This window comes from Ambystoma mexicanum, chromosome 4p, assembly GCF_040938575.1.
Source record: "Ambystoma mexicanum isolate Mex_15411 chromosome 4p, UKY_AmexF1_1, whole genome shotgun sequence".
Lineage (NCBI taxonomy): Eukaryota > Metazoa > Chordata > Amphibia > Caudata > Ambystomatidae > Ambystoma > Ambystoma mexicanum.
In genome coordinates this window covers 59,630,608-59,643,619 of record NC_090927.1, presented here as the reverse complement: position 1 = coordinate 59,643,619, position 13,012 = coordinate 59,630,608, and the positions used below count along the sequence as shown (strand labels likewise).

The window sequence follows — 13,012 nt, the reverse complement described above, 5'->3', positions numbered from 1 at the left end:
GCACTTTTCGCAAACACTTTTCGTGCATCGCTTTGTGTGCTCATTTCAGGATCAGTGCTCCTCGCTAAGTGCAGCTTCCAATGCGGTCCTCCAGGCAACAATGCAACAGCTCGCAGGGTTCCAGCACTCAGCAACTGCGGCCAACTACACTTGTCACTGCACTTTCTGCAGTGCATATTCTGCAGTGATTTCGGGATATTTGCTCCTCGCTCAGTGCAGCTTCCAATGCAGTCCTCCAGGCAACAGCTCCCAGCATGAAAAATGTAGGTTTGTAGCCAGTCTAAGCTCAACCTTGGCGACATCAATAAGGTAGTAGGGATAAACGTTAGAGTTGTGAGACTGTCAGTATGAGTATTCCCATAGATTTGTGTGGCTACTTCACAAGCTAGATGCAAAAAAATGAATGGTATATGGGGAAAAAAGTTACTCAAATGCACCAGTTCTTTAAAAAATAGAAGGTTTCTGTTAAGCGAGTCAAATAAAGTTTAGTGACACGATCTTCAATTCATAGTTGTTATGCAGAAATCAATTCTCAATGTTATCCAGTGTAAAGTAGCTACTTTTCTGGCTAACTAGCATTTTTTGAAAAATGAAAATCACTAATGAAACCTAACTTACTATATGGGACCAATATATGAACTCCTGACCTATGATACCAAGCACAATTATTAAACAAGCAATCGGGTACATCAAATGGAGACCAGTATTATCTCATTTTTCTCCTGATGAACCATTGTAACTATCAATGGGGAAACACGTGTTGAGAATTGATTAATGGGATTTGATTTTGGATAATATGACATGTGGAACCAGTGTGAAGATAACATTGAGAATTGATTTCTGCATAACAACTATGAATTGAAGATCGTGTCAATAAACTTTGACTCACTTAACAGAAACCTTTTATTTCTTAAAGAACTGGCACATTTGAGTAACTTTTTTCCCATATACCATTCATTTTTTAACAGCTCCCAGCACTCAGCAATTGTTGCTGAATTTTTTGTGGTCGCAATACTGTCATTGGGAAGCTGTCAGCAAACTAGCACAAATGCAGCTGGGCGGGAAAGACTATGGCGCTCAAACAAAAGGACTACCAACCAGCCACAGCACAGGAGAGGCCAATTACTCCCACAGAAGAGGTCATCCTTTCGGCTCAGAGTTAGAGAAAAACCAGGTACAGGGAGCCACCCCATGACAAGTCGTTCTGAATGTGCCTGTAACAGTATATGGGCACAGATTGCTGATAGAATAATCAGTTATAAAACAATGAAAACAAAGAATATCCCCAGTGAGACATGGAGGCCCACCTGCCCCCTTAAGCCAGCCCTCACTTGCCATATTTAAGCATCATTTCACACTCACTTGTGTCAGAGCAGAAAGCATCATTTTCCCTTTGTGATTCCTGCAGAGCTGACGAATATTGGTCTTCTTCTTCTGTAGGGCACAAGGCTGCTTCTTGCTTGACATTTACAGTAAGGGTAGATGTAGCATCCAGATGAGCTCCGAGGGAACATAACAGAGCTGAAAAAGGATAGGACATTAACCCAAAACACTCTTCACTTCTAGGCAAAAGCCTCACATTTCAGTTCAGCGATAAGATGAGATGGTTAAGAGAAACAGTTTTTCGCTGCATTTAGACATTTCAAAGGGTCAAAAAGTCATAGGATGGGGTTGTAATTGTTACTGACATTATATTATCTATGGTGTTTATTTAAATTAAAACACAATCAGTGCAGTATGAATGTTGAAAGAAAAAGGGCAACACGTGCAATCCAGATGATTATTCTAAATGATGCACAGGCACAAGATGATTGCTTTTGTATAGAAAACATAACTCTCTGACCAGCACCGCCAACTAAAACCAAGCAAATGCTTCTTTTATCCTGCACACAACTGGAATTTACTGTCGGTCATTACTAGATGTTACATGGAAGATCCTCATGTGCTACTACTATTGATTTGCCAGGAAAATCTGCAGTCTGTAGCCATGTGGCGTGATGAGCGCCAGTGCTCATAGAGGCCTTCTAGTGGCAGCGGCGGGTGGTGAACCTGTGAAACATTGAACAATGAATTAGGCTTGGTGATTTTTTCACACACTGAGCAAATCTAAAGAGTTGGCGGAGGGTGCTACATGTCTGACCCGTGTTGGCAAAGAAGGATTCAACATTTGTCTTCAATAAAGATCAATAATTTATGACCTTACATAATTTATTATCTAACTTTATTTGTGCGTCTCATAGGTGCTAACTCAATTCCAGATGCAGGTAACAATGGACAAGCCTCATAAGGCACAATGTTTTTGAAAAAAATAAATGTATTTGGCTAATATAATAGCCTTTTATAAATATAGTGTAATGTTTCAACTGGTTATCTCTTCTGGAGAGACCCCACATGCAAACTCGCCGGCATAAACAAGACAACAATGCTTGCCTTGTCTTCGTTATGAGATGTAGAATAGAAAGGTCTACCAGGAACCCGCTTCTGACACCTTCCAAGTCAGGCACCGAAAGGAGGCTCCCGGGAAACCCTCTTGGGGAAGAAAACCTGGTTGCAGGTAGGGAGCGCAGGATGTGGAGCTGGATCAATCTCTCACTGGTCTTGCGGGATGATGCTTTTTGCAGGTAGGTAAGTGGTCTCCGACGAAGTGTCGGACTCAGGGTGAACTGGGAATAAAAGAATAGAAAATTAACTAAGGTGATGATAGTGGACTTCCTATGAGTTTTTTGGTGGTGGCAGCAGTACCTGGTTGAGAGCCACCGGGAGCGATTGGTAGGAATTGTTTTTTTGGTAGAAGGTTTCCAATCTTTAAGGGGTAGACAGAAGGATATGTATTAATGAGGGAAATTAGGAATAAGATTAGAAAAAAGAGGTATGTGGAGAGTATCCCTTCCGCTGCTGGTATGCGTGTGTGCCCCTGAGATGGACTCCCAGGGGGGGTCTCTAAAATGGAGTGAGATCGAACGCTGGAAAGCTGGTATTCTTCGGAGGGATAAAGAAAGGAGATCAAAGTTTAGAAGAGGAGAGGCCCAACCTATAAGTCCGGTAACCCAATATGGAACAAAGTAGCTTACAAGAGCGGATGAAGAACGCCGCGCTCGATGGCCGAAGGGAGTCGGCAATGCGAGCGTAGATGGTAGGAGGGGTGGAGCTTCCCTGCTCCAATGTGTAAAGAAAGAAATTATGGGTTAGTAGTTAGAAAAGTAATTCAGTAATAGTAACGTAAGGTCACCAACGGCAACTCCCGGAGCAAAGCCTCTGACAACAGTAGCAACGCGTTGTTGTCCAGGAGTCATGGATTCTTGTACTGTTTCCGGGATGGGAGGCAGAGTTTCTCTCCCGTCTCTCGTCCTAACAACTAGACCGTTAACTCCGAGCACAGGCGCCATGTTGGATGCACAAAGCCTCAACCTCGGTTGAAGCCGCCAGCGGTTCCATAACAAACCGCGTTGGAGGCCAGTCGTAACATATAGTCCTCAACCACGATGCACAATTAAATTGTACTGCAAATAGCAGACCAACTTCGTAAATATGCAAATAAGGGGGTGAAACAGTCACTAGCCAATACACTATTCCACATTCGTCAACAGCCCAATTCATTTTTTTATTTTTTATTATTTATGGTTTTTAAAAAGAAAAAAGCCTTTTACAATTCAACCAATCATCACGAAAAAGAGGAAACAAGATAAAAATGAGGAAGTACACAGCATTTTAAAAGTGAACAATTGCATAAGAGTGATCCTATACTCTCACAAAAAAAATTAACACCATCCTTAAAATCCACCAGTGAATTAATGCACTTCCATAGCGATAAAAGACAGCACCAAGAATAAATCACCACAAACATTCAATATGATTTTTTAAAAAAAGATTAAAAACGATTTAGAATCCATCTATTAGACTGCATTCTCCTTAATACCTGGTGGGGCACCCAACGTCAGAGAATCCAAGAATCCTGCCACTGCAATCCCTACTGACGGAAGGTTGGCGTTCAAACACTTTTTCCATAAACTCTCTGTATCTACCCAATGTATTTTGTGCAGCAACTTTTTACGCCATTCGCCATCATTTGCACGTCCAGGGCTGAACACACCAAAAGTAAATGCCTTGCGGTTTCTATTGCCCCTTTATCATTACAAAATCGGCACATGGATTCCCCACTACAAATGTGTTTCCTTTTCAACAATACCTCTTGTCAACAGTAAATTCCCTCAGAAACACAAGAGAATTGATCTATGGAACAAAATCAGAAAGGGAGCCACAGTGCCTCTTTTTGTGTTCATGCACCAGATGGGAAAGAGGTTCATAATTATGCAACTGTTTGATTGTCCTACACTAGTCCCCGTTTTACAGGTCAATTTTCATTTTTTGGGGGTTCACTATCAAGTCACTAAGATCTCTGTTGGAATCCATCAGTATGGCTGGTCCCCTTTTCTTGTGAATAATATAGTAAAAAGAGGCCGTAGAGCACAGAGGACAGTTCAGGACCCACACACATGGGCCTGCAGTGCAAAAGGGGATGTCAAGATTGGTGCTGTCATTCAGGGAAGGTTCAGCCCTGGTTGCTCGCTGAACACCAAAACCTGAAGCGTTTGAGGGCAATTTTACATGATTTGACTGCTGCTTTTGTGCCAGTTGTGATGACTTTCGAAGGTGAGAAGCCTTAGTACTCTGTTGATTGACCCTTCTTGTGTGATATCTTGCAAAGAACAGCGTTATTCAAATGTTCCTTTCAATGGTTATATTACTCTACTCAGATGAAATTGTGAAAGTATGTACATAAGGCTCTATATCCAGAGCATTTTTTTAAAAACTTCATTTATTGTCATTTTGTCCAGCAGTATTCAGTTACAGCATGGGACACATAGCGAAACAACCACAACAACAACAGAAAAAATCTCCCCCAGCTCCCAAAAACACAAAAGATGTTTTCTTAAATAAACAACCCAGAATCAGATATGCATGAACTTAAATGATACCACTGTGCATATACATGACCAGGTGTGAACCAGCTCTACACGTGAATCATTGTTGTAATCCTATAGGAAGTTCTAAGCCTCAGGCAGTGGAGCTTCCTCCCGCTCATCTCTCAGGGTTCCTGGACCCCTGCCCCACACCAGCTGGATATCCCCCTCCACCCAAACTCTCATCATGCTTCTCATTTACCAATCAAAGAATCCCACTCTTCATGAATTGTTCCCATTTGATCATGTACGATGGCCGTCAGCCTCTCCATTGTGTAAATGTCCCCAAGTTTCTGTTCCCAGACCACTTTAACTGGGGCTCCCAGGGACTTCCACTTTTGCCCTAGTGCTACCGTGCCCACCCGAAAGCATTGATTCCCACAATCTTGGGAACCTCCCTTCTGCACCCTCTGCAGGGGGGACTCCCAGCAGGTTCTGGAGGGGGTCTTGTTCCAGGGAGACCCCTGTAATTTCTTTCATCCAACTGAGGACCTCCGACCAATAAGTCAGAATCACTGGCAAATCCCACCACGTGTGGAACCAGGTGGCCTGCTGTCCGCAGACCCGAGGGCAGAGCGGGGACGAGCCCTGAAACATTTTAGCCAGTTTAACTGGGTCTCATTGCCATCCATGGAGAACCTTAAAGTTGTGCTGGATGGTGGACGTAAACAGGTTACCCTGAAAGGCAACAATGGGTCTCTGTGATATATGGAGTTAACTACTCCCACACTAGCAGGGTTACTCGTGCCACTCTGGGGCCCATGCCTCGCTATACAGACTGGATTATTTCCTTCTTCCAGCACTAGAGTCGCACAGGGTATCTAACGAAACAATATTACCCCGAGGCATCTCGGACTGCTCCGCCCTGCTGATAGAATTGAACACGAACAGGCCCAACCTCCCTCTAACCCCCCCAACACGTGAAGGCTGAACTACTACCTTGGGTTCCCGGACTTTGTGGATCACATCCATGGGAAAACCACTGAGTACTTTGAAACCAATTCCCCCACGGTGGATAATCCCACTGTGCTGTGGGGAGCCTATAAAACAGTGCTCCGGGGAGAAAGCATCTCCTGGACATCGGCAAAGAAGAAGGAACAACTCAGGAAAGTGCAGGAAGCAACTGGGAAACATGCTATGTATTGCATACCACTCCAGACATGCACCAATCCCTTCTGAATGGCAAAGAATCTCTCTGAAACGTAGCGCTGGACAATGCTAAATACACACATGAAACGGCACGGGCACGCATGTATGAACAGGGTGACAAGGCGGTTAAGATGATGGCCTGGCTAGAAAAGAGATGAGGGCCACAGACACGTTAGGGAGATTAGGAATGCACAACACAAACTGGTGCAGGGGGATTCCGATATAGCAGAGGCATTCGCAGACTACTATGCAGCACTCTGAGGGCCCAGCTGAACCGATGATCCCTCCATACTGAATGGTATTGCGATCCCTCACCTATCAGACGTACAACGTGCCCAATTAGACAAAGATCTGACTGATTCTGAGATAGCAGATGCCATAGCCCAGTTACACTCCGGGAGAACACCAGGCCCAAATGGCTTCCCGGTGGAGACCAACTTCGTAAATATGCAAATAAGGGGGTGAAACAGTCACTAGCCAATACACTATTCCACATTCGTCAACAGCCCAATTCATTTTTTTATTTTTTATTATTTATGGTTTTTACAAAGAAAAAAGCCTTTTACAATTCAACCAATCATCACGAAAAAGAGGAAACAAGATAAAAATGAGGAAGTACACAGCATTTTAAAAGTGAACAATTGCATAAGAGTGATCCTATACTCTCACAAAAAAAATTAACACCATCCTTAAAATCCACCAGTGAATTAATGCACTTCCATAGCGATAAAAGACAGCACCAAGAATAAATCACCACAAACATTCAATATGATTTTTTTTAAAAAGATTAAAAACGATTTAGAATCCATCTATTAGACTGCATTCTCCTTAATACCTGGTGGGGCACCCAACGTCAGAGAATCCAAGAATCCTGCCACTGCAATCCCTACTGACGGAAGGTTGGCGTTCAAACACTTTTTCCATAAACTCTCTGTATCTACCCAATTTATTTTGTGCAGCAACTTTTTACGCCATTCGCCATCATTTGCACGTCCAGGGCTGAACACACCAAAAGTAAATGCCTTGCGGTTTCTATTGCCCCTTTATCATTACAAAATCGGCACATGGATTCCCCACTACAAATGTGTTTCCTTTTCAACAATACCTCTTGTCAACAGTAAATTCCCTCAGAAACACAAGAGAATTGATCTATGGAACAAAATCAGAAAGGGAGCCACAGTGCCTCTTTTTGTGTTCATGCACCAGATGGGAAAGAGGTTCATAATTATGCAACTGTTTGATTGTCCTACACTAGTCCCCGTTTTACAGGTCAATTTTCATTTTTTGGGGGTTCACTATCAAGTCACTAAGATCTCTGTTGGAATCCATCAGTATGGCTGGTCCCCTTTACTTGTGAATAATATAGTAAAAAGAGGCCGTAGGCCGCAGAGCACGGAGGACAGTTCAGGACCCACACACATGGGCCTGCAGTGCAAAAGGGGATGTCAAGATTGGTGCTGTCATTCAGGGAAGGTTCAGCCCTGGTTGCTCGCTGAACACCAAAACCTGAAGCTTTTGAGGGCAATTTTACATGATTTGACTGCTGCTTTTGTGCCAGTTGTGATGACTTTCGAAGGTGAGAAGCCTTAGTACTCTGTTGATTGACCCTTCTTGTGTGATATCTTGCAAAGAACAGCGTTATTCAAATGTTCCTTTCAATGGTTATATTACTCTACTCAGATGAAATTGTGAAAGTATGTACATAAGGCTCTATATCCAGAGCATTTTTTTAAAAACTTCATTTATTGTCATTTTGTCCAGCAGTATTCAGTTACAGCATGGGACTCATAGCGAAACAACCACAATAACAACAGAAAAAATCTCCCCCAGCTCCCAAAAACACAAAAGATGTTTTCTTAAATAAACAACCCAGAATCAGATATGCATGAACTTAAATGATACCACTGTGCATATACATGACCAGGTGTGAACCAGCTCTACACGTGAATCATTGTTGTAATCCTATAGGAAGTTCTAAGCCTCAGGCAGTGGAGCTTCCTCCCGCTCTTCTCTCAGGGTTCCTGGACCCCTGCCCCACACCAGCTGGATATCCCCCTCCACCCAAACTCTCATCATGCTTCTCATTTACCAATCAAAGAATCCCACTCTTCATGAATTGTTCCCATTTGATCATGTACGATGGCCGTCAGCCTCTCCATTGTGTAAATGTCCCCAAGTTTCTGTTCCCAGACCACTTTAACTGGGGCTCCCAGGGACTTCCACTTTTGCCCTAGTGCTACCGTGCCCACCCGAAAGCATTGATTCCCACAATCTTGGGAACCTCCCTTCTGCACCCTCTGCAGGTGGGACTCCCAGCAGGTTCTGGAGGGGGTCTTGTTCCAGGGAGACCCCTGTGATTTCTTTCATCCAACTGAGGACCTCCGACCAATAAGTCAGAATCACTGGCAAATCCCACCACGTGTGGAACCAGGTGGCCTGCTGTCCGCAGACCCGAGGGCAGAGCGGGGACGAGCCCTGAAACATTTTAGCCAGTTTAACTGGGTCTCATTGCCATCCATGGAGAACCTTAAAGTTGTGCTGGATGGTGGACGTAAACAGGTTACCCTGAAAGGCAACAATGGGTCTCTGTGATATATGGAGTTAACTACTCCCACACTAGCAGGGTTACTCGTGCCACTCTGGGGTCCATGCCTCGCTATCCAGACTGGATTATTTCCTTCTTCCAGCACTAGAGTCGCACAGGGTATCTAACGAAACAATATTACCCCGAGGCATCTCGGACTGCTCCGCCCTGCTGATAGAATTGAACACGAACAGGCCCAACCTCCCTCTAACCCCCCCCAACACGTGGAGGCTGAATAACTACTACCTTGGGTTCCCGGACTTTGTGGATCACATCCATGGGAAAACCACTGAGTACTTTGAAACCAATTCCCCCACGGTGGATAATCCCACTGTGCTGTGGGGAGCCTATAAAACAGTGCTCCGGGGAGAAAGCATCTCCTGGACATCGGCAAAGAAGAAGGAACAACTCAGGAAAGTGCAGGAAGCAACTGGGAAACATGCTATGTATTGCATACCACTCCAGACATGCACCAATCCCTTCTGAATGCCAAAGAATCTCTCTGAAACGTAGCGCTGGACAATGCTAAATACACACATGAAACGGCACGGGCACGCATGTATGAACAGGGTGACAAGGCGGGCAAGATGATGGCCTGGCTAGAAAAGAGATGAGGGCCACAGACACGTTAGGGAGATTAGGAATGCACAACACAAACTGGTGCAGGGGGATTCCGATATAGCAGAGGCATTCGCAGACTACTATGCAGCACTCTGAGGGCCCAGCTGAACCGATGATCCCTCCATACTGAATGGTATTGCGATCCCTCACCTATCAGACGTACAACGTGCCCAATTAGACAAAGATCTGACTGATTCTGAGATAGCAGATGCCATAGCCCAGTTACACTCCGGGAGAACACCAGGCCCAAATGGCTTCCCGGTGGAGACCTGGAAAACACTGGGTGGTGAAACCATGGCACCCATCCTCCAGGAAATGTTTCTTCATAGTAGAGACCAGGGAATCCCCCCCCGCCCCCTGGACCTACATAGAGCCAACATAGTGGTGATCCCGAAACTGGGGAAACCCCCAGAACGATGAGCCTCATACAGGCCTATCTCTTTGATTAACGGTGAGGCCAAGATCCCTGCAAAAATCCTGGCTACCAGGTTGTAGACAGTTATGCCTTCGCTGGTCCACCCCGATCAATGCGGTTTCATGCCAGGTAAATCTACACGCATGAACATACAGAGACTTTACCTACTTCTGGAACGAGCCCCGATCTTAGATGCTCCCCTCGCCCTTCTGGCGATCGACTTCGAGAAGGCGTTCGACTATGTGATTTTAGGGAGCCTTTGGGAGATCATGCGTAGGATGGGGTTCGGGGAGTCCTTTTTGAAATGGGTGCAATTACTTTACAATTCCCCACTCGCGGAAGTTAGGGTCAATGGGTGGCCCTCTAGATTCTTCCCGTTAGGCAGGGGAACGCACTAGGGATGCCCCCTATCACTGCTCCTGTTCGCCCTGGCTATGGAGCCTCTGGTGCTGTGGCCGCGTCAGACAGACACATGGCTGGGGTTCCCCTGGTCGGACGGAAAATAGGATAAACTCTCTTTATATGCCAATGATCTCCTAATATACCTGGCCGACCCAGCCCGGTCTTGCCCGTTGGTCACGGAGATGCTGGCACGCTTCGGAAAGTTTAGTGGATTGAGGGTCAATGGGGAAAATCTGTCTTCTTCCCGGTGAAGGGTGGAGATTATGCGATGCCACTGAGCTGTCCACATCGGATTGAGCAGGAGGGCTTTCACTACATGGTTATCCTGCTTTCGCGAAACATTGGGAAATATGTTCCCGATAATCTGCACCCACTTGTTAGTAGGCTCCTGAACCATGTCAAACATTGGATGGCCCTTCCCATGACACTTCTGGGTAGGGTGGCGCTCTTCAAGATGCTGGCACTCCCACATTTCCTCTACATCTTGCAGAATCCACCTCCCTTAGTTGCAGATGCAGAATTTCAACAAATAGATGGTACCCTACGGAAGCTATTATGGGGAAGAGGACACCCCCATATTGCCCTCGCTACACTACAGAGGTCGGCATGGGAAGGGGGAATAGGGCTACCACGAATCCAGACCTACTACTGGGCGAGCTAAATGTCAGTAATCAACGACAAATTTCATGGAGATGGGACATTGCCCTACATCATAGCCGAAAGACTGGGACAACAAAACATGACACCGCGAGAAGGGCTTCACCAACCCTTGTCAAGCCCCCCCCCACCCACAGACAATGGCAACACACATGGTTATGATATGGAAAAAGGCACATCGATATATTAGATGGGAGGGAAGGGTGACAAAGATGCAACCCTTGTGGAACAACGCAAACCTTGTAGAACTGGGAAGATTACTGAGGTGGCCAAAATGGGTTGCTGCAAAAATTGTAGTGGGGGGGGGGGGATATCCTGTCCGAGGGTAAAATTGCCACCTTTGAAATGCTACAGAATAAGTTCAGACTCCCATAAACAGAGTATTTTCATTTCTTTCATTACTTGCAATTAACCCATGCACTGAATAGACACTTGCCTGCGCTCAAAGATTTGCCCCAGAACACCCACCTAGAGCGCAACCTCTGCGTGGAATGTATACACGCCTAAGTCATGGCAACTCTATATGCTGCAATTACGGCCTTCACCACTCCGGAGTTAACCAACCTGAAATTGAAGTGGGAAACATTGACCCGGAGGATTGGATATTGGCCCTAATGCACCCCGATAGAAATTGCGATTAGCTCCAGGCTCTGTTTAATACAGCTAAAGATCCTGCATAGAGTGTACTACCCTACGGTCGCCCTGCATAGATGGAACCGTGCCCCAGACCCGAATTGCCTGCGATGCGGAGGAGAGGAGGGCTCCTTCATATACATATTGTGGGAAAGTCCCCGGATCCAGTCCTTCTGGTGACTCTGCTGCATGCATCTATCTGAGGCCCTGGGGAAGACGGTACCGCTCGACCCCAAACTCCTGTTACTGGGCATCGCGGGCGAGGACACTACCACCCGCTGGGAAAAACGATTCCTTTTCACTGCAATTGGCCTAATAAAACGCAACATAGCGCAGCGGTGGGGCTCGCCTGAGGGCCCGGCTGTGTCCCATTGGGTTGCAGATGTGGACATGTGTGCAGCAATTGAGCACTGGGTTTACGCTGCACGGGGTTGACCAGCCAAAGCCACACAATTTGGGAACTGATCCAGAATGGACAACATGGGTCGACGGATGTGGGGCTGGGGGGCTGCGATACACTTTGTTACAACTTTCAACATATAAAATGCCTTTTTGCGGTCACAGAATGGGACAAACAACTGTAAAGAAGTGAATGCTGAGGTACTCGTATTTGTGTTGTTTTGTGTTTGAAAAACAATAAACCAGATATATTTTTAAAAAAAAAAGAAAGAAAGGGGTCTGGGACACAAGGAGATTAAAAAGAGGAGATTTGCATAGACTGTCAGTTATAATTCCCTGGGGTATGTTTGGCAGGAGAGTGAACCAGACATAAGCCTTCTGTGAACAAATGAAAGGTCTTCACAGGAAACCTGGGAACATTGGTTGTGCATCACTGGAAGAGTTCGGAAAGTCCAGGGAACTGGAGACAATTCCCCTGGCTGAGTGAACATTGTGTTGTAACCTTTGAAGGTCTAGAAGTAGCCAGGGTCTGGAAAATACTTCCATTGGTCTAAAGATGTTTTCTGTTGTGTTATTCTGCAAAGTCAAGAAAACCAGCTAAGGAGGAGACGAGCTCCCAACTTGTGAACTAGAACAAGGAGGAATCCAGGGGGAAGGAGCTAATCCATGGCCATTGGAATATTGCATTGTGGAAAAGGAACATTTGCTTTGTTTATTGACAACCTGAGTCATTGGGAACTTTTCATTGGCAAAGAACTTTCATCAATACTCTAGTTGAGAATATAGCATCCTTGCACATTATATTTAGATTTAGTTAAAAGTGGTGTGGCCCTAATTAGGGTTTTGTGACACCACAGTCATGGACTATTTGACATCCTGACATTTTCCATAGATTTCTTTGAGGCAGGGAATCCCATCTTAGCTTTAGGGACAGAGAAGTCGTTTTTCCAACCCTTTTATGTTTGTTTGTTTGTTTGTTTTATTATTTATAATGCGCTAGTGAACCCGGGGGTATCAGGGCTCAGCATTTAAGAAATTTCAAAGCTTGGTTAAAATACACAGAGAATATACATGATACAAAAGGTAGGTATATAAAGTTATATACAAATCAAATCAAGTCAGCAGTCATATTAAAAGACCGTAATGTACAAGTGAGCAAGGGCACAGGTGGTTACAGTGTGTGCATGTAGC

The 13,012-nt window shown here is 45.2% G+C and overlaps 1 protein-coding gene across 2 annotated transcripts in view; it reads right to left on the bottom strand.

Annotated features, from left to right (window-relative positions):
• The window catches only part of LOC138452991 (zinc finger protein 879-like), a 203,911-nt gene that overhangs the window by 80,778 nt on the left and 110,121 nt on the right, over nt 1-13,012 (bottom strand). Inside the window, exon 6 of one of the 2 annotated variants that reach the window (XM_069605379.1) lies at nt 1,363-1,500. In XM_069605379.1, coding sequence (XP_069461480.1) covers nt 1,363-1,500 — 138 coding nt within the window. Of the gene's footprint in view, nt 1-1,362; nt 1,522-13,012 lie in introns of both variants that reach the window. The other variant, XM_069605378.1, reaches the window with a different exon arrangement.